The 21402-nt window shown below is 45.1% G+C and overlaps 1 protein-coding gene and 1 long non-coding RNA gene across 5 annotated transcripts in view; one reads left to right on the top strand and one right to left on the bottom strand.

Moving 5' to 3' along the window:
* Positions 1 to 468: 468 nt before the first annotated feature.
* LOC122463142 lies at positions 469 to 5327 on the bottom strand. Its single transcript, XR_006286201.1, has 3 exons — positions 5070 to 5327; positions 3793 to 3835; positions 469 to 1021 (listed from the first exon to the last, which is right to left on the bottom strand). It is a non-coding gene; the product is annotated as an uncharacterized LOC122463142 (long non-coding RNA).
* The window catches only part of LATS2 (large tumor suppressor kinase 2), a 70762-nt gene continuing 53957 nt past the window's right edge, over positions 4598 to 21402 (top strand). Inside the window, exons 1-3 of one of the 4 annotated variants that reach the window (XM_037890946.2) lie at positions 4683 to 4819; positions 11912 to 11989; positions 15434 to 15968. In XM_037890946.2, the coding sequence (XP_037746874.1) occupies positions 15630 to 15968 (339 nt within the window). In that variant the 5' untranslated portion in view covers positions 4683 to 4819; positions 11912 to 11989; positions 15434 to 15629. Of the gene's footprint in view, positions 4820 to 5053; positions 5171 to 11911; positions 11990 to 14613; positions 14708 to 15433; positions 15969 to 21402 lie in introns of those variants that run through there. The other 3 variants (XM_037890953.2, XM_043530571.1, XM_037890963.2) reach the window with 3 other exon arrangements.

The following is a 21402-nucleotide window of genomic DNA, read 5'->3' as shown; positions in this document are numbered from 1 at the left end:
GCTGTAGGCACTACAATGATACTTAATAAATGGGTCTGATCCAAAGCTTTGATTGCAGTGGGATTTGGATCTGTCCCCATGTGTATTTCTGACTAAACTAGTTCAAAAGGGAAAATAAAGGCAGAGAATCTCAACAGATTAAATTGTGGAAGAAAACTGGATGCAGTAAGTGAAATGGAAAAGACTGAAACAATGTATGGAAGAGAACCATATGAGGACTAAAATGTATTTACATGTATATTAATATATGGTCAAAAGCAATAAACAATAGCCAGTGTTCATGGATAAGGAAGTGCTATCAGGAATAACAATAAGAAGTACATACAAAGTATTATAGAAGTGCAGAGAAAAAAACTAGACTGATCCACTATTAACATTAGTAATGCAAAATAAAAAAGTATAAGCAAAAATGGAGAATGAAAGCAAAACTGTAAAATAAACTGAAATAAATGTTTGTTTATTCTCCAAGTACAGTGAACAAGAGGCCCCTGGAAACTGTCAGAGATAAGAGTTATGTATTGACAGAAAAGTTATTCTTTGCTAAAAATCCACTTCCATCTCTGTGTCCACAAAGAAAGATGGAGACAGGTGCCAGAAGTGAACATACATTTTAAGAAATAACCAAATAAGAAATACTAAAGGAATCAGGCTAACACTGGGTGATGAAAAACACAGAACAACTGAAGAATGAGAAAATTCTAGAACCAGATGGAATCAATGATTAATTACTAGTAATGTGTGTTACAGGAACATTTACAGGCCTCAGGCAAGATCGTCCCATTATCCTAGGCACTGTACAAAACACGTAGTAAGAGATAGTCTCTACCCTGAAGAGCATACAATTTAAACAGACAAGATAGACAAAAGGTGGGAGGGGAAACGGAAGCACAGACAGCTGATGTGACTTGCCTACTCTCATGCAGCAGGTCCGTGGCAAACCCAGGACTAGCACCCTTATCTCCTGAGTCCAGTGCCCTGTCCATTAGATCACACTGCTTCCGTTGCAGTTTCTTTACATATTCTGTAAAACAAAAGAGAACCACAATGGATGCCAAAATGCTCTTGTTCCAGGCTGTTGATGCTGTTAAAGGTTATGATATTACATTTACACCCACGCTAGCGCTCCTTTACACTGCCAGAGAATTCAGAATCGAGCCCATTGGTAACATCTATGGAAGAGAGAATGTATATATCTTGTCCAGATCACTAAACACAAGCTCCATGGTTTAAAAACAGTTTAACCATGTCACTTATGTCTCTTTCTTGCAAACATCCCGTTTCACATCATTTTTGTCTTTCCATTTTCCATGTACAATCAATACACTGAAAAGTCCATTAATTTGTCATAAAGTCTGATAATGTTTCTGCATCACAAAAACCATTTCATATGTACTTAGAATCCTCTTTGAGGAAAAATGTGCAGAAATCAATTAGCAGTTGCAGGTCAAATTCCTGTTTCATCATTTTTGTTTGTTTGAATGTGATCCAATTCCCCCTGGCCCACTACTGAGCATGTGGTTTTTTGGATTTTTTTTAAATTTCATCTACCTCCTTTAGCTTTGGCTGTTAGATGTGTTTTTGGCAGTAAGATTTGAAATTTAAATACAATACAGTTGTTTAAAAAGGCCCAATTTGTGACTCAGCTAGCATGGTGGCACTGGAACATAATGGGGCACAAAACTCCCTTCATCATGGGCAGGCCTAAAGGAGCAGAAGAGTTCCATAGAGCCACTACTTCCCAAACCTGTTCAGGTGGGTGGGAGGAAACAGAATGTGAAAGGAGCAGAGTCTTGGTTATCCCCCTTCACCCATGCACTTGGCAGCATAGCTGCACAGGTGTATCAAGTGGGAACTGGAGCATGCTGTGCTGATTATAGATCTGACACAATTTATATCCTACCCAGAGCAGCAGAGAACCACATTACCCCTTGCTCAGGACAGATCACTATCTTATGCTCTAGCCCTTAAATGAATTTTCTCATATGTGCAATGATACCATTTTTACTCTATAACTCTACTATCCTACTATGGAAAACAGTAGTGGGAGGGGGAACCTAGGTAATACGCAGTAGTCCTCTGTTAAAATATGGTTTGGTCTTTATACATTCAGTAACTGTATAGTTTGGATGAAAACATGTTTTAGCCGTGTTCTGAACTCCAAGACTAGCATTATTAAGGAATGTGGTTAACACATAGTTTGGTCTCATTGTCATTGCAAAAGTGAATTGTGTGTTGAGAGTATGAGTTTGTAACAGGTCGTCCTGACATTTTCTACAAGGTAGATGTTACCTTTCTCTCCCCTGCCCCCTATTCCCATCTCTCTCACATGTGCAGCTCTGCTGTTGGAAAACAAAGCACAACAGCTTTGTGCTAGTACCTGAGATCCAGAAAGTGAAACTGTTTAAAAATAGAAAGTGAAATAGTCCAGTCTAGTTTCACTGTCCAAATTGATTGAAATGCAAAAAGAAAGCAAACTATGTTAATGGTGAAAAATAAATTCTTTTTTTTTTCAGATGACAAATGTAGATGACATTAGTGTCTCAGGTAAAGGAAATTTTTATGTATAGTATGTGATTTTTATTGTGACAGTGCCCCTTTAAGCCAGCCTGAGCTTTGTCGGGAAAAGGTCTCCAGCAATTGAGCAATACCCTAGTTTAGGCAATCACACTGCTATGCTTCATTGGTTAAGCACAGCAGTAATTTAGAAAATGAAGCCATGCTGCATTTCTCATATTATTTAAAGTTTACTTCAGTTTTGCAGGTATTTGAAGATTGCAAAATGAACCACTTCAGCCTGCTATGCTCTTTTGATACTGCAATCTGCTATGAACTGTCCTAATGGGTTTCTCTCTCTCCCTTGAGGTTAGGGGTTCCTTCCCCCCCACCCCAATATATTTCAGTCTATATTTCAATACACTATTAAAAGTCTGATATGAATTCATAGAAAGTAACTGGCAACGCTTCAGATGAAACACTGAACGATTTCTGTTCACCTTTTTCCTATGAGACATGGCAGTGTGTTTGTAGTCACTTTAAGTTAATTCCCTTCTCCTCAGAAATAGGGGTTTTCAAGCTGTGGTGGCAATTTGGATGAGAGAAATCGAAAAAGCAGAAGACAAGTGAGATTTAAAAAATGTTCTCAGATAGGGCCTGATCCTGCAAACACATAATGTATTTGTGACTTTATTCACATATTTACTTCCTTGACTACATAGTTCCCAGCCTGCAAACAGTTATGCACAAACTTAACTTTATATATGTAAATAATTCCATTCAAATCAGTGGAACCACTGACATTAGTAACGTTACCCCTGTGCTTAAGTATTTGCAGGAGTGGCCATTAAACAGACACTCGCAGAGCAAAATCCTTCCTACCCAGAAGAGACTTTAAAACACTGCCTTTAAAGTGAATCCAGAATGAAGAAGTCTCCCTTGGACTTTGCAACAGGACTGCAGGATTTGTTTAATTCTATTTTTATTACTACTTTCTGATCGTTATTAATGTCCATATCTGCCACAATGCCATCCAAAGACAGTTTTGATGCGCCTGAACCAAATCTCCAAATTGAAACACTTCAGTGTTTTAGGAGAATTTGGATCTCCATCTGAACTTGGTGTCAGGTCTTTATAATGGGCTAAACTAAACAGGAATCCCAAGTGCAAAAACTCTAGCACTTATAGGAAACATGTTCAGATACACACCTCATGGCTGACCATTAGCTCTGTAACAGGGTTGAATTCAAAGTGTGACCGTTCGATCCATATGTGAACCGTGTGACCACATCTACCTACCGTGAAAACTGAAAACTCCTCCGAGCATGTTTCCAAGACTTCTCTGTGTCATGACAAGAGAATATTTTTAATAATTTAACTAAACCTTAACATAAATGGCTGTTTTTTAAACTGGGAGAATAATTATACATTGGCCACTATGTGACCCCAGACAAGAATAGGTCTCCAGTTCACATTAGACTGTTTTCCAGCTAGTTCCCAGTAGGCAGAGTTCCAGGGGTGGGCCAGGCCCTCACTCTTCTTCACAGCCCTCTTAAACTGGCCCTATCCTTTTGTTCTACCTCTCTTCTGTCCAATGCCATTTTCACCCTGTCCACTGAAGGACCCCAAGATTCCCAATCGAACCTGAGTCTCAAGCCCAAAGGCCAGGGCCAAGCAGGCAGAGTGGGCCAGCCGCGCTCTCTGTGACGGCCAGACTCAGAAACCATTCTCCTAACAGCTAGGAACTTTGGGGAAGTTCAGCTCCAGACCCAAACTTTGCAGCTGGACCCCATCTGCCACTGAAAGTCAGCGAGGCTGGGAAGAACTTGCTAAGGTGGCTGCACACACAGTTTCCGGGAGGGATGGTCCGTGTATGGAAGAGGACAAAGGAAATCGGGGTGTCGCAGGCACCATCGCCTGGCTCCCCCCTACGCCCTCAGTGCCCAGCGGAATTCTCTCCCCGCCGCGACGCAGCAGCCGGCTCCAGCCTCAGTCGGGCGGCGGCAGGGCCGCCAGGGCTCCGCCCCGCGCTTGCTGATCGGGCGGCAGAAGCCCCGCCCCCCGCTGGTATGTGAAGGGAGGGGGGCTGGAATGACGCGGGCCCGGGTCACGTGACGCGAATGGAATGCTAACAATGTAGCGAATGTCCCAACTGTGTCCTGCCGCTGCCGCACTCGGAGCCCGGGAGGGGGACGGAGAAGATGGGGAGCGAGCGGCACCGCCGGCAGAGGCGCGCCGGGGAGGGCCCGGGCGCTGCTCCCTGACCGCGACTGCACAGCGACGCGGGGGCTCGGCACTTTGTCCCCCGGCTCCCCCCGGACTAGAGGTGAGGGCAGGGCAGGGACACCCCGGGGACGGGCCCGGAGCTCGCCCCTGCAGAGGCTACTCAGGTCCGCGCAGGGAGCGGGCCCCGCGGCTGGGGCGCTTGCTCCAGGGGGTCCCGGCAGCAGCCGCAGAGCGCGCCCCGGAGCGGCCCGGGCTGCGGGGCGAGGCTGGGGGAGTCGGTGCGCCCTGGAGCGAGGCAAAGGCAGGAGCCAGGGAGGGCGCGCGCGCGCTGGGGTGGGGGCAGGAGTCACCTGGGGGACTGGCGAGGAAGAGCCGGACCCAGGGCGTGCCTGCAGCCGGGGCGCCCGCGCTTGCTGGGCGACAAGCAGGACTGAGTGCAAGTGTCTTCGAGGTGGGCAGGGGCAGCTGGGGGCTCCCCGCCCCGGGAGGGTGGCGAAGAACGGGACCCAGGGGCGGGGAGCAGAAGTTCTCGGCGGCGCTGGCTTGCGGGGCGGGGGGGGGAGTCGGTTCTGTCCGGCGGGCGGCAGGGAAGAGCCGCGGCCAGTGCCCGGGTGGAGGCGGCGGCTGTAGGGGCCGGGGGCTTGCAGCTCCCTGGGGTGACCAGGGAAGGGCTCCAGGGCCCGGCGAGTGGCTCCGCCGCCGCTGAGTGCGCGCTGTGCTTGCGGGGAACGCCGGGCGCCCTCCTCGGGTGGCCGGGGCTGAGCCGGACTCGGGCCCGTCCTCGCGCTCCGGTCCGCGCCGGAAGAAAAGGGACAAGAAAACTTTGGAGCAAGTTGGGCGCCGCCCGGGGCAAGCGTCCGAGCGGAGCGGGGAGCCGGGCTCCCTTGGCGTGTGAGCGGCAGCGCTGGGCCCGGGGGCTCGCTCTGTCCCGGGCCCGAGGGCAGCCGGGGAACGTGGCCCCCCTTGGCAGCCGTGATCCGCAGTTACTTTCCGACATTTTCCCGAGCGCTGCCTCTGGAGCAGACGTGAACGTGACAGCCCGGCCTGGGAGAGGCCCCTGCCGGCCGCCTCGGACACGCACTTAGGCCTCAGTGCCCCCAGCTGACTCTCCCCTACCCCGAATAGCAGCAGCCTGGTGGTTTGTCGCTCTGGGGCGGACGTGCCTGGCTCTTTCCCCGGGGGTGGGGGGGGGCTGCGTTTCCAAACTGACTCTTTGCACGTCCCACCTGCTCGGAGTGTGACTCTTACATCCCGGAGCTCTCCCGGCTCTGCCTGCGCCCGTCCCCGTGGCCTCTGGGCGCCCTCCATTTCCTGCTTGACAGCTAAGGAGAGTGGAGTAGAAATGTGTGGTAGGTTTTGATGATACTTTGGGGCGGGCTCTCACCACAGCACTTTGCCTAAAGAGGTTGTGGTCTCTGTACGAATTAACTGGATATTGGTCAGTTTAGTCACCTCTGCTGTTTAGCCCCACAACAGTTTAGAGCACTTTCTGTTTAGGGTGGGCTGGTGCAATGCCTGAGGTGGCTTTTTCTCGGGTTTCTGTCTGTTGAGAGAAAGTGTAGTTCGATGATTTAGATTGAACAAGGGACTTTGGAATCAGGACTCCTGGGTTCTTGTTTGTTTTGTGACTTTTAGCAGGTCACTTAGGCCAGCATTTTTATTACCTCAGTTTTTTAGTGCCCAACTTGAGACCATTTGAATTTGAGCACCCAGAACTTCAACTGAATTAGGAGGGTCCCTCTGAAATTCAGGTTTTGACTATTTCAAGTCAAGCACCCAAAATCAGAGGCCACTTTTGAAAAATCCTGATTGAACCCTCTTTGTATCTCATCTGTACAATGGGTGTAGTGAAAAATATTATATTTGAAAAGTACGTTGAGATCTTATATGACCAGCACAATGAAATGTAAGGTCTTGCATAAACTCTTTACAAGATATAATCACTGGCATAGAACATGTCAGATGGATAAGTATGGGAATTAACTTATTTAAACTTCTGGCTATTTTGGGACCTATGTTTATGGTTTTGGCAGGGTACAAATCTCCAGTCCATGGGGACTTCACAGTAATTTTGTATGGTACTGTTAGTGGGATAGAGGAGAGTGAGAGAAGTGACATGACCCTGCCTTCATTCCTACTCCTCACTTCAAATATGCTGCTGTGGGTAACACAGTATTATTATTTGTATTATGGTAGCATCCAGAGACCCTGAGATTATGCCCCCTTTTTCTAGAAGCTGTACAAATATTTAGTAATAGACAGTCCCTTCCTCAAAGAGCTTACAGTCTAAGTAGATGACAGCAGATAGACAAGCAGATGTCTCTGCTCTTGAAACATACAGCTGATCTGCAAGAGCATGTGTCCCAGCCCCATATAGCCACCAGTTGATGCTCCTTTCCCCCTTAGTAGCATTTAGCCTGTGTTAGTAGAGGAACAGGGAGGCAAAGTTAGATCCATAGATTCCAAGCCCAGAAGGGACCATTGTGATCATCTAGGCTGACATCCTGTATAACACAGGCCATAGAATTTCCCAAAAATAACTCCTAGAACAGATCTTTTAGAAAAACGTCCAGCCTTGATTTAAAAATAGTCAGTGATGGAGACACCACCATGTCCCTTGATAAATTGTTCCAATGGTAAATACTCTCACCGTTAAAAAAATTATACTTTATTTTCAGTCAAGCTTCAATTTGCGACCATTGGATTGTGATACACCTTTCTTTGCTAGATTGAAGAGCCCATTATTAAATATTTGTACACCAAGACTAATTCAGTCACCCCTTAACTTTCTCTTTGTTAGGCTAAATAAGTGAGCTCTTTGAAGCATGTGTCTGGGGTCTTCTGGGCAAAAAACCCAAGAGCAACAATGAATAAGAATAGCAAGAAAAAGCAAGCAGAGAAGGGGGAAAGGAATGAAGACAAAGGAGTGAAAGAGAGAATGGGCATAAGAAAGTAGGCAGAGCACCTGTACCTAGGGCATGACGTGGGGATTTTGATATATAGGTGATGACATCCTTCTCCTCCTCCTCCTCTCCCCCCCCACCCCCCCTATGGCTCATCTCCAGAAAAAGAAGTCATGAGCTACTGTGCTTGGCAGGAAGATGTACCAACATACATACGGATCCAGCTCAGATGAACCAGCATGTGGCTTTTTTGATTGGATTTTACTCAGAAGGTGGAGTAGAACTTCTAAGCTAGCTGGTTTAGATACGTGGGCTTGGTCTACACTACAGCATTAGGTGACCTAATTATGTCAGTGTACACACTACAACCTTGCTCCTGCCGATGTAAGTGCCCTGCTACACCTCTTCCATACATGGACCACCCCTCATGGAAACTGTGTGTGCAGCCACCTTAGCAAGTTCTTCCCAGCCAAGCTGACTTTCAATTACAGATAGGGCCCAGCTGCAAAGTTTGGGTCTAGAGTTGAACTTCCCCAAAGAGTTCCTCTGGGCGGCGTCCACTGGCTCCCTTGGCGCCTTTGAAGAGGAGTGGGCACTCTCCGGGGTTCTCTGCCCAGTGTCCCCGTCAGGCTCCCTTCTTTTATCCCTTTGACCGCACTCCTGTCCCTGTTATTTCCTTAGTTGTCCCCTGGAATCACTTGGTTTCCAGGTCCTGTAGATCCTCCCCTTAAGGCTGGGGGGGGCCCTTTAGCAGTGGGTGGGCTTCTGCCCGCCCACTTCCCGGAACCCAATAGGTACACCGGCATAATAACTCCATCTCCACAAGAGGCGTAGGGCTCATGTCCGTGTAGTTAAGGCGACACAGTGTCTTTGTAGACACTGTTACTTATATCAGCTGCTGGCTGTCATTCTTGTTAATTTCAGGGCTCCATGCTGGCTATGAAATTTACAAGAAAACTGGGCTGTCACTGGGGCAGGTGGGTGCTCCAGCTATAGCCAGGCTGCCCCCCAGGTTCCACTCTCCCAGCCAGTCTGCATCTACCCGGCTTGGAGCCCCAGTTCCTAGCCCAGCTGCTGCCCGGGCTCCCCTCCTTCCCCCCACCAAGCTCTAGGCTCCCCGCCGCCAGGAGCTCAGATATCCCCACTCCCCTGGCTCTTGGCTCCCTACTGCCCAGGAGCACAGCTCCCGCCTCCTGGTTCCCCAGAACCCGGCTTCTCCGCTCTCCTCATTCCCCCCCCGGCTCTTGATTCCTAACTCCATGACACCAGGAGCCCAGCTGCTCCCTGGCTCTTGGTTCTCCGCTCCCTGGCGCTGGAAGCCCTGCTGCCCCCTCCCCGCTGGGCTCTCAGCTTCCTGCTGGTGCTGGGCTCGGAGCTCGGAACTGGGAGCCCAGCTGTGGTGGGGAGCCAAGAGACAGGTGGGGGGGGCAGCTGGGCTGCTGGGAGTGGGGAGCTGTGTGTGGGGCTGAGAGCCCAGGTTCTCAGCCTCCAGCACTGCCCCTCTTAAGTCAGTGGAAGCAGTCCTGGTGAGAACATGCACCACTGGCAGAAGGAGGGTATTGTGGACATGCCCTTCTTGGATAGACAGGCCAGCAAAAGTGAACCCATCAGCTTGTGTGTTTTTGATGTGGGGCTGTTCAACAATACCTTTGTCAATACTAAAGCCCCCTGTTTCTATATGGTTCTGGGGATTAATTAATTCTGTGGATGATACACAGCTCTGCCTCATTTGTTGACGATGCAGATTTGGTGTCTGCTCTGGAGGAATACTTGAACAATATTGTCAGCTGTATATGTCAGTACTAGCTTGTATTTAGCCCTGGTCAAACAGAAGTCTTGCTATTGGTTACTCTTGCTCCCTGTTTTTATTCCTGCTGGTTGAGGGGATTGACTGAAAGGCGATGACTGGGGTTAAGAATCTTGGTGTTGCTTTTCTTCACACCCTTTCCAGAAAAGCCATGTGGCACAGAGGTATTTTTCAGTTGTGATGCTTGCGTCTCACTTAGTTTATGACAGTAGTAAGACATCGCTACCTTCCTGAGCCGTTCCCTGGATGGCGAATTCGGACGGGACAGGTGCAACATCGCTTCACTGTGGTTCCGCGCTCGCAATGCCACGCGTCGCCTGGGGAAGCGCATCGGCTGCCCCAGGGAGTGGTGCAAGGAGCGCCAGGAGCTGGGAATCCTGGTGCCACAGATCAGGTCCGACGACAACACCATCGTCACCCCGAGCGCCAGGGGCATGCTGAAGAGGATCCTGAAGGCAGCCATCCACTCACTCTACATGGAAACCCTGAAGCATAAACCGGACCAGGATAAAGCCTTTGAACTGACCAGCAAGTGGGATGCCAGCAACCACTTCCTCGCTGGGGGCAGCTTCTCCCGTTTCGCCGACTGGCGGTTCATCCACCGTGCCCGGCTCAACTGCGTCCCGCTCAACGGAGCCGTCCACCACGGGAACCGAGACAGGCATTGCAGGAAGTGCGCCTACTCCACTGAGACCCTGCCCCACTTCCTGTGCAGCTGCAAGCCCTACTCCAGAGCCTGGCAGCTATGCCACAATGCCATCCAGAACCGCCTGGTGAAAGCCATCGCACCACGCCTGCGGGAGGTTGCTGTGAACTGCGCCATCCCCGGTACTGACAGCCAGTTGCAACCTGACGTGGTAGTCACCAACGAGGCTCAGAAAAAGATCATCCTCGTCGACGTCACAGTCTCCTTTGAGAACAGGACCCTGGCCTTCTGCGAAGCCTGAGCTCGTAAGTTGGAAAAATTTGCCTCCCTGGCTGACACCCTGAGAGCGAAGGGCTACGAGGTGCAGATGGATGCCCTGGTCGTCAGAGCTCTGGGCACTTGAGACCCCTGCAACGAGCGTGTGCTGCGGATCTGTGGGATCGGTCAACGCTATGCATGGCTCATGCGGTGCCTCACGGTCTCAGACACCATCCAATGGTCCAGGGACATCTACATCGAACACATCACCAGCCACCGACAGTACCAGGAGGTGTGGAGGTGTGAGCCGGAACGACATCGTGCATCAACTGTGAGAAAGGGACCAGGAGACTTTTTCCATTGGACCATATGAACTGGAACCATAAACTCATGAAACAGAATCATAGAATATCAGGGTTGGAAGGGACCTCAGGAGGTCATCTAGTCCAACCCCCTGCTCAAAGCAGGGCCAATCCCCAGTTTTTGCCCCAGATCCCTAAATGGCCCCCTCAAGGATTGAACTCACAACCCTGGGTTTAGCAAGCCAATGCTCAAACCACTGAGCTATCCCTCCCCCTTGAACATTAAATCTCAGCAAATGAGGGTAAATCCATCCTTATCATCATATCCACTCATTATACTCCACACCTGAACATAGCCATTATATGAACAACATACCCCCATTTCTCAATGTCTGTACTTTGACCCGTTAACCTTTTACCCCCAATCGGGGACATTGCAGATTGTGTATTCCTTACCCCATCTGATCCTAAACCGAATTTTGCACCCCTTGATAGTCCGTACCTTATTCCCTGATAACCAGAAACTTCTACGCTTAAACTCTGTACCATTTTTTATTTTATTTTACATCATCTTAATAAAATTATTAATTCTGTGCCCTTGGGATGGCAAGGTGTTATTATTGCTGCCTTTGTAGAGAGCTCACAGAAGGGCATTCCTGTCATTTACAGCTTGCTCAGAATGCAGCAGTGTGTTTTGTTGTTTTTTCTCATTGGTATGAAAAACCACAATCCTATTATACCTGTCCTGCACTCTCTACATTTGCCACCTTTGAAGTGTCAGGCTAATTTAAAGCTGGAACAGATGATTTTTAAAGTGGCTTTTATTGCTTCATAATTTATTATTTTAAAGTATTGTGAGACCTCCTCCTTGAGGCTTATTCTAACAGGTACTTGTGCTCTGACCACACCTGTCTTTTAGGGATTTTGCCTTCTCACCTTAAATTGTTAGGGGATTATATCTTTGTCGTTGGGTCTTTGGAGAATGGAACTTTCTATCCCCTGAAAATAATTCTTGTTAATTTCTTCTATAAAACACCTAATTACTTTTCCATTTAAAAGGTTTTGGTGACCATTCTTATTTTGACACATTTAGAACTTTTTTCCTCTCCTCCTTTTGGTATTAAGACCCCATCATTATTTTTTATTTTGCATATTAATGATGGTAGCTTTTCACTGTATTTTAATTTGTTTTTATTATGCCATTCGTTGTCCAGAACACCTGCGTGGGGAATATAGTTTAAATTCAATGTATCTGTTTGTTTGTCTACTTCCACAGTATTCCACTCTGACAGTATTTGTCAACTAAGAAAAAAATTCAACTCTACAAAAATTGTTCTAACTTGCTGTAATGAAGGTAACCCTAACTTTTATTTGGGGTATCGTAACTTAGTAATGGACAGAAATTCTTTGAAAAGAAGCTTAATGGTGTTTAATCAGAATGATTTAAAACACAAATAATTTTGCAAAATGATTACTCGTGATTGTATGGGCGTGAGGTGGGCACTCATTTCAAAGACAGGTTGAATGTTAGAAGGATACTGAATTTTTAAAATTGGGATAGTACAAACTGTACAGATATGCTTATAAATATAAATTGATATTTTTGATATTTAATTCTGTGGTTTTTAAAAAACACGGCTATTTCCCCCCTAAAAATACAACTAAGTCCACCATTTATGAAGGTCACACACAATTTGTTTTCCTTTGCAGATCTGTCATATTTAAATGCTATTCCAATACTTGGCATATCTTGCATACTAAGTTAACTTTTCTTTCTGCTGGAAAATATAAAACACAGTAACAGTTATCTGGTGGCTGCTGTTGCTGTTCTCATTCATGCTGTAAATGTAATGCTGATCACTCGGTTAATGCTGCTAAAACAGAAAGACAGCTCAAGAAGTTTCCAGCTGACTTGACCCAACATTATTAGAATCATGCTTTGGATCATGGGCCACAAAACTTCTTTCTATGAGACATGTTGTATAAGCAAAAGGCCAATTCTTGGGTTGCAAGGAGTTGGAGGAATTGCATTCCTCTCTGTCACATCCCATGCCTGAACATTGGCACCGGGTCTGAGAGAAGTCCTTGTTTGTTCTTTCTCCTAAACCCAGCCATACGGTATCGGCTGCTGTCAGGAAAGGGAAAAGAAAGACCGGGTAATAAATTGGACTGCAAGTGTATTTTTCATCTATGGAATACTATTTAGTTATGGTGTATTCCTAAAATGGCTTCAATAATATTAAGTGTCTTTTATTTATTAAAGTCCATTTTAGCTGCTATTATCACCTTAGGGGGACCAAATCTTACCCTCAGAAACCTGTGTGCACTTCCCCACGCCCCTGACTACATTGGCAGCCACACTGTGTGTGTCTGAGCAGGAATTGTCAACCGATAATTGAATTGTTGTTTAGGAGGAAATGTCACAGTATGGATGAGTAGCTTTAACCCTTTTTCTCATCACAAACTTCCTCCCACCATTAATTGCAGATTTAGACACAAACAGCTTATTATTAAGGATTTCAGGACACCACCAAGAATTGGGGGACAAAGAGTTTGAGATCTCTGGTTGAATCCAGCTTTTGTCTAGCGTATTCCTGAGTCTGGTACTAGGTCATCTGGCTAACCACTAAGGCACATTTTTTATTTAAATTTTAACCAAAAAATGTTTAGATAGTGACAACCTACCACGGATCATCATCAGGGTTTGAACCGAGGACCTTTAGCACCAAAGCACAGAGGCCTACTACTTGAACTAATGTGTAATTCTAGACGATAAGTGTAATTGGCTATCTTCTGTGTTTATTAGCCGCTAGAGGGGCATGTGACACATTATGTGAGGCTGTCACTCCTGTATTATGATTGAACAGATTAGTTAGTGCTGCCACTGTTTAAAGAGATGCACAGTCATACTGGAGACTTGGATTTGCTTCCAGTGTCCTGTTTTTCCATTTTAAAAGGGTTCAGCCCATGGTTAAGAGGAAAGGCTTTATGTCATCTTTGCAATCCCTCAATGCAAGGATGATGTCTGCCACAGGGGTTCATTGGTGGGTTTTTAAGTGGCTGAGGAGCCCAGTTCGTGCCCTGCAGATTTCCACACAGAAGTGACAGGTGTGATCTTGGTGGAGACATAGTTGTTGGCTGGACTGTTGTGCCCTTTCTTTCCTCCTTTGTCGCTTTTCTGTCTCATGAGCACGTCTGTTCTCCTCCAAGTGAGCTGTGGCTTGGTGTATGGTGTGGTGCCGCTGTGTTCTGTTCTGTGCCAAGTCCTCCCAGTTTATGTCACTCAGCAATGAACCCTCTGCCAGTTAGGGAGTGGTGTTGGGTTTCAAACAATCTTGGGTCCAGACAATCTTGGCCTTCAGGATAGTGGCCAGCATGATGGGTGATGAGGATGTATGGTGTAAATCTGGAAATGTTTTCCAAGCTTTGTGATGGTTCCATTGGCCCCTTTTTGGGGGACAGTGAGCAAAATTAAAGGACACATTTGATTTAAAGCCCTGGCAGTACTTCTTTGGCAGCCAGCTCAAGATGAGAAACACTATAGTTTTCACAATAGCAGAAGCTAGAGTTAAGGGTCTGTTGGCACTTTGATATAAGCATGTGAAAATGATGGGTTATAGTCTTTATGGAAGAACTCTCCTTTTGGGGCTAAAACTTTCAGCCAAACAGTAGCAGCTGCAGAGGTGTGGAAGCAGTTTCGATAGTGTGGTCGATCTTTTAATCTTCTTTTGAATATTCTATTTAATATTTATTATTATGGTAATGACAGGAGACCCCCATCGGAGTCAGAGCCTCATTGTGCTAGTTGTATAAAGACATACGATGATACAGATACTCCACCAAAGAGCTCAGAAACTGAATTGAGTGTCCTTCCATGTGTCAGAGTAAGCATATTTGTGATTGACAAACTAGCAGTCTTTCTTTGTTTCCAGATCAGGATTTTTATTCTTTGTCACTACTCATTTTAATTTAGATTTGGCCACCTTTGCTCAAGATTGTTACGCAAAAACCCTAGACTGCAAGAATCAGATTCGTTACTCACGCTAAGTTGTACCTGACCCAGTGGAGGAAGGTATTACTCAAGGAGAGTAAAGTTCTTCATCTTCAAGATTTATTTAGATGTTAAAGTGGAATGTCAGAATGTCTTGTTGCTGCTGACCTTGGTTTTGAAATAGTAGGAAATGCTATAATTAGAGTTGTCAGTATTGCCATTATAAATCTCCATTTCTGGGATTTATAACTCAGCTATTGTAAGACAAACAAGAATTTTTCTTCAGGCAAGATCTTGACATACAAAGCCTCCGCATGAACGTACCCTTCACTAACGATGAAATAAAAGATAGATTTGGCCTGTTTGTAGTTATGCAGCTATACAGGAAACTTGCCACCAAGCTTTTTAAATACAGTGAGATTTTTAAAGTTTTAGGTTTTTGGTTGTCAGTTTTTGAAAACTGAAAATATTTTTGGTTTTTGAAAATCAAAAATTTCTAGAGAAATAGCTATTTTCTGTGAAAATTTAATTTCTAAAAAAGGGCGTTTTACATTTAAAAAAAATTTGTACCTGAAAAATGTTGACCAGTTCTGGTGTTGCAAAAGCACTTTGAAATCCTTGAATGGCAAACAGATAAGTGAAATTTATTTAAATGATGTTCAGCTTTGAGGACTGGTATAGTCAGGTTCTGCAGCTTTCACTGGGTAAACCGCCATTGTCATCATGTTGAAGTCCCTTAAGAGGCAAATCATTTAAAACAGGCAGAAAAATGTGTGAGACTAAGTTCATATTTCTTTTCTGTTTCAGGTACAAACAGTTTGCACAATGATGATTCCAGGGTTTTTCATTCTCCGTAGGAGCCAGGAAGACACTGAGCTGAACTAAAACATTGAGTGGAAACTATTTGTTTAAGGATCATCAAGAGAGGAACACTTATTTTAAAACTACTTTATTCTAAAGAGAAAGAAGATTGTATTTATGCTGAAAAAAAACTGGATTAACAATGAGGCCAAAGACTTTTCCTGCTACAACTTATTCTGGAAACAGCAGGCAAAGATTACAAGAGATTCGTGAAGGTTTGAAGCAGCCTTCCAAATCGTCAGGTCAGGGATTACCTGTTGGACCAGGCAGCGAAACTTCTCTGGACCCTAAAATTTTAATAGGGAAAGATGCTGCCAGGCAGCAGCAAATGAGACCAACAGCCAAGTTTGGACCTTATCAGAAAGCACTACGAGAAATCAGATATTCGTTGTTGCCTTTTGCTAATGAGTCGGGCACCTCAGCCTCCACAGAAGTAAATAGGCAGATGCTGCAGGAATTGGTGAATGTAGGCTGTGATCAGGTACGTATGAATTTGGGGGGAAGTAATGTTATACTGGGTTTACAGCAAGTATATATAAATCTACGGAAATTATATCCGTTGGTGGTTGACCCAAGGAAATGTTGTCAAATGACAAGTGCTGCTGATTCTTCTAGCTGTGTCGGCTGCCTTTGCTGCTGTTGGCCGTGAAGAATGGTTGCTGTTGCTGGAGGCTTTAGTAGGGTAGATGACTTATTCTTGAGTGGATCTGTTCCTTCCTTTGCGTAATTCCAATGGGTAGCATTGGATGGCCATTAACCTGTCCCATGGCCTGTCATGGGGTCCCATAGGTTTCTGTTCTGTCACTTCTGTCATTTATCTTGTTGGTGTGCCTATGGGCACAGTAGGAGTAATAATAGGATGTGTGCGGGGGTGCCTGGAAGACATAGATGATACTCAGCTGTTTCATCAGAACTGGGCCGTGCAGTTCAATGGTTTAGCTAGTGTTTGGCCATACTGTGACTTGAATAGGAGTTAGCTGTCAGTGACTTAGGTGCTTTTGAAAATGTTACTCTTGGTGACTTACACCCCAAATCTCATTGACTTTCGGAAGCAACCAGAAGAAAGGGACTGTGTCTGGCTCTTTAACTGAAATATGCCCTTTGATGCATAGCCAGGTTTACAGAGGGGCGGTATTGGGGTGAAGAGTACACAGTGTGGCTATTTCTGTGTTAAACAGTATCTTTCATTGGAAGTATTTTACATATGTGCTCTGGAGTTGGCATCATCTTCCTATTTGTGTGCGGATACAATTTGAGGTGTTGATTTTGTCTTATAAAGCTCTATTTCTGGTTCAGGTCCTGGCTGCATGAGAAACCATCTTTTACCACTTATGCTCAAATGGCATTTGTGTGTCAAGCAGAAACACTTTTGTTTTTATAGTCCCCTGCTTTAATGGCAAGGTGTTCTCATGGTTCCTTGATTCCAAACCTTATTTCCACTTACTTGTCTATCAAAGTTTGTATTTACTGACCTTCAAGGCACCTTTCAAAGACTATCAACTTCTTAAAACTTTCCTTGAAGTGGGGGGGAGTTGCTTGACAAATAATTCATAATAACAACCATTGACATTTACTTGGAGCTGCACGGGACAGAGATATTTAAACAATCTCTGCACCAGTGAGCTTATGTTCTACAAGTTGGGTAGAGAGAAGACAAGATGCAGACCCAGATGATAATGGGAGGATTGGGGAGAAGCAACTAGATGTTACCTAGTCCAGTGGATCAGATGCTGAATTGAGTTCTCTTCCTGGATGTGACACTGATTTGCTGCGTGAGCGTGTGTATCATGAAGGCTTACATTTTGAAAGGTCTGCACTCAGAAGTTCCTAAGGCACTTCTGAATGCAAACACTTGATGCACATAAATGAGCGATGGTTAAATGAGCACAGTGGGATCCCTGATTTGTACATACAGATTGGGTGTATTTACAAAGACACATCATGCACACATGCTTTTGAGTGCAGACTTCTAAAACTTTTTGCTTTAACCACACTTCACTTACCTATAAACAGGGATCCTTGCATATCTTTCAGAATGCTTTGGGACTTATGGCTAAAAATGTTTCATGAAGTTCAGTGTAGTATACTGTGTATATATAATTTTTTATAACTATTTTTATATACCAGGTCTCAGATATTGGCACGAGGTACCTGAAATGCTGTACAACAATTAAAGTCAGCTCTGACTGTGCTCTAAATGGTCACATTCTCATAGGCTCCGTAGATCCTAGAGCACATGTTTGTGGTTTTTCCTCCTCTCCCTGATCCTTCCTTGTGTTTCACTTCTTTCCATTCAGTTTCCCCAGTTGTGGCTTGGTCCTGTGAAGATGCCATTACTAGCGGCAGCCATATCAGATGAGTATAGCAGTTAGACCTGAACATCATCACGGTCAGATTCGACATAATCTCCTGTTAGGGATTCCACAACTGGTGTCCTGTTTCTGAAAATGCTCTGTCTGTGCATCCCATACTCTTACCCAGTCCAATCTAGATGAAGCATACATGTCTTGGAAGGTTGGGAATGGATGGGAGTTCGCTGAGGTAGCTTGGACTCTGTTAACTGCTTTAAATGAGGCCCCTAAATTCAACCAAATAAATAGCCAGTGAAGCTTGTGTTTTTATTCCTGCCTTTACTGACTAATAAGTGCATGGCACGAAAATAGCTCCTTGGTGGGAGTCATGTTCAGCCCAGATGGAGTCTAATCTGGAGGTGGTGAATGCATATTTTGCAGTGGTTTTTTCTCACCTGAAAAGAAAGGTTGTGGTTTCTCCTGCCTTTGCCCAGTCAGGAGGATGTTACATGCCACTTTCCCAATCCATGCCAGGAGTGAGTGTTAAAAAATTAAATAAACCACAGATGGAGCTAATATTACAGATACACAGGAAACAAGGATTTAGAAAACGATTTTTATAAAAATAGAAAAATGCTGGGCCTCAAATGGCCCAAAGGGGGGGTGTCCCTCTTAACTTTCCCATACAGCAAGCCTACTCCTGCTCACTGTATAAAATACTAACCAGCTACTTAATGATCAGTAGCTGAAGTCAGTGATTTGCCATCAGTAAATCTAATCGAAGGTGTCCGGTGGATTTTGAAAACACCTAAATGTTGTGTGATGTTCATCATAATGGTCTGAAGAACTTCATTCTCACAATAGATCTGGGCTAATTTGGTTTGGTGTTGTGTTCCAGAGGAACCCTACTTCCATTGGACTATACTCGAGGGTGCAAAGATCAACATTTTCATTCTTTCTGGTCACTGAGCCAGGACCAGTGTTAGAAAACAATCTACCAGTACTAAAAGGAATTTTTTAAGGTCCACTACTAGGTACCTCTGTAGTATGTTTTCAACTTAGCAGCAGTTATTAACACACCTATCGAGATGGACCGGGGTGCTGGAACAATGTGTATAGTGGGGTTGCTGAGAGCCATTGAACCAAACTAAACCCTGTATATGGTGGAAACCACTTCAGGCCAGGAGGTGCGACAGCACCCCCCATACGCCTAGTTCCAGCACCTATGGAGATGGAGAGAAATGCTTAATACTATTTGAAAGTTGAGCTTCCAAGCCATCAGATGGCATAAAGCAAGGGTTTTTATCTCTCGGCTCTTGAGAAGCTCACTTCAAAAATCGATTGGAATTCAAGCATGTGTTGGGGAAGGAAACAAGATGATGCATTTTTAAACTGGTACCATCCAGTTGACATTTGTTCAATTAAAAAAAATTTAAAAGTAGATTCAGATCACAGTCACATTTTATTTTTTATTTTCTCTCTTGCTGTGTGAAAGAACGACAAAAAGGGAAAATTGACTGCTGGAGAATTAGTAAAATAACTATGTCTTTATGTTTCTGTAATTTTAGGTGTTGCTTGTAAAAACAGCTGGTAAGAGATTTTCAGATGGCGTTAGTATTAAAGTTGATTAATAACTGATGTTGGGTGCATCACTATAACTGTAAATTGAAGTTTAGATTCCTCGATTCTGAATGGCATAATATGCCCATTTCCAGAGTTGGTGGTGCTTAAGATATTGGGAGAGAGACCCTGGTCCCACTGAACTCAGTGGAAGCTTTGCTGTTGAATTCAGTGGATCTAGAATTTCACCCTGGATCTTAACTTTATTTTATATTAACCATAACCCTTTTAACAAATTACAAACCTGGCAGCTAAACGGAGTCACTCTTGCTAAATAATGACTGTTGTAGACATTACTTAAACAAATAGCATATGAGTTGGAATCACAAATATTTCAGATCAAATAATTTCAAAACTTGTAAAACTTGATTGCAAAAGGCATGACCTTACTCAGTGTGAAAGCATGTAGTCAAAAACACTACTAATATACTAGTCCCCTTTTAAACAAAACTTGCTGGGCTTGAAAGTGTAGCTTTCAATCACTGAGAAAGATTGTGGAGAGACTTCTTGCAGATCAGTAAGCCACTTGAAATCACCCTAGGCAATTATTGTTTTTCAGTTGTAGCAAGTAGATGCAATTGAGCATATGATCAGATGCATTCCATCAGCCTGAAGGGGCTAGGTTTTTTCTTGCCATACTTCAGAATTAAAAAAAACCTTGACATAAGAATATTGTTTTCTGTTCTAAATTATGTAAATGCAGGCTGTTAAATAACTGTTCTATTTTACTTTGGTGATGGCTGGTATTCACTTGGTGAAGTTCCCTGGCTATAGTTTGTGTATGTAGTTTATTCTTAACAACAGTAGTTCAGAATTTTTCTTACGCCGTGCACTTAAAAAATGACGCATTGCAATGGTCTGCGGTGAGCAGTATGATTCATGACGTACGGAATTTCTGACAGCTCACTTTACCTTTACAAATGCCTCTGAAATCAAACACACACCTCCTACGCTGTGCCAATACCTGAACATTCCTTAAGGGCGGCTCTCCCCTTCAAACTCTAATTATGGTGGCTTTCAAGGAATTGGAAAGATAAAAGATGTTTGTGGGAACTCTAATATATCTAAGAGTATCAAGCTGACCATCTTGTCATCTTTATTACATTGAGGTCTTGGAATTCAGTTACAAAGTTTTTTTTGTTTTTGTTTTTTTTATTGCATTCCAGGATCCTTTGATCTTTCTGTCTTGGATTACATTTTTTTGAAGAAAGTAATATTTCTCCACTCATCTCTCCCCCTTGGCAGAGGCTGCTTTTTTCTTTTTTGGGGTGCGGGGGAATCACTAACTCAGCAGTGCAATGGGGGAGGGAAGGTGCGGAGGGGAGCGTCTAGGGGGCCCAGGCCACCCCCTCCACATTCCCCTACCTCTAGCCATAGAAGTACTAAAAATTCACATGAACGTCCTTGAGCCGCCATCTCCCCTTCCAGAGCAGGCTTGGAAGTGGAAAAGAATGAGGAGATGGCAGCCTGGGGTTCTGGGAAGTGGGGAGCCAGGCTTGGTGGGTCTCGGGGGCTAGAGCCCCAGCTCTAGCCAGTTTCTGGCAGTTCTGTCACCGGTCCTTGTCCTCCTTCAAGGACTGGACCCAGGTGAGAGAGAGAGAGTGGCCAGTGCATATCCCAACAGAGAGACCGGGACCTCTGTCTGCCGTCTTCTTCCCTTCTTCCCCAGTCACCCATTTGGAGAGACCAGGACGGGATGGGATCTCTTCTCCTCCTCCATCCCCCTCTCCAAACCAGGGAGACTGGGACTGGATGGGACTTCTGCACCCCCTTCCCCAGAAGGGATTCATACCTCCCACGCCTGGACCTGGCTCCCTGCATTCTAGAACCCTGGCTCACTGCCATCTCACACCGCCTCCTCCACTTCTTTCCCTCAACACAATTATTCCTTCTCTGGATCCGGGAGACTGGTTCACCGCCCTCGACATGGAAGACGTGTACTTTCACATAGCAATTTATCCTGCATACAAACGCTTTTTAAGGTTCATGATAGACCAAAAACAT

Source organism: Chelonia mydas, chromosome 1, assembly GCF_015237465.2.
Source record: "Chelonia mydas isolate rCheMyd1 chromosome 1, rCheMyd1.pri.v2, whole genome shotgun sequence".
Taxonomy (NCBI): Eukaryota; Metazoa; Chordata; order Testudines; family Cheloniidae; genus Chelonia; species Chelonia mydas.
The sequence above is the reverse complement of the archived record's forward strand: the minus strand, read 5'-3'. Positions and strand labels throughout refer to the sequence as shown.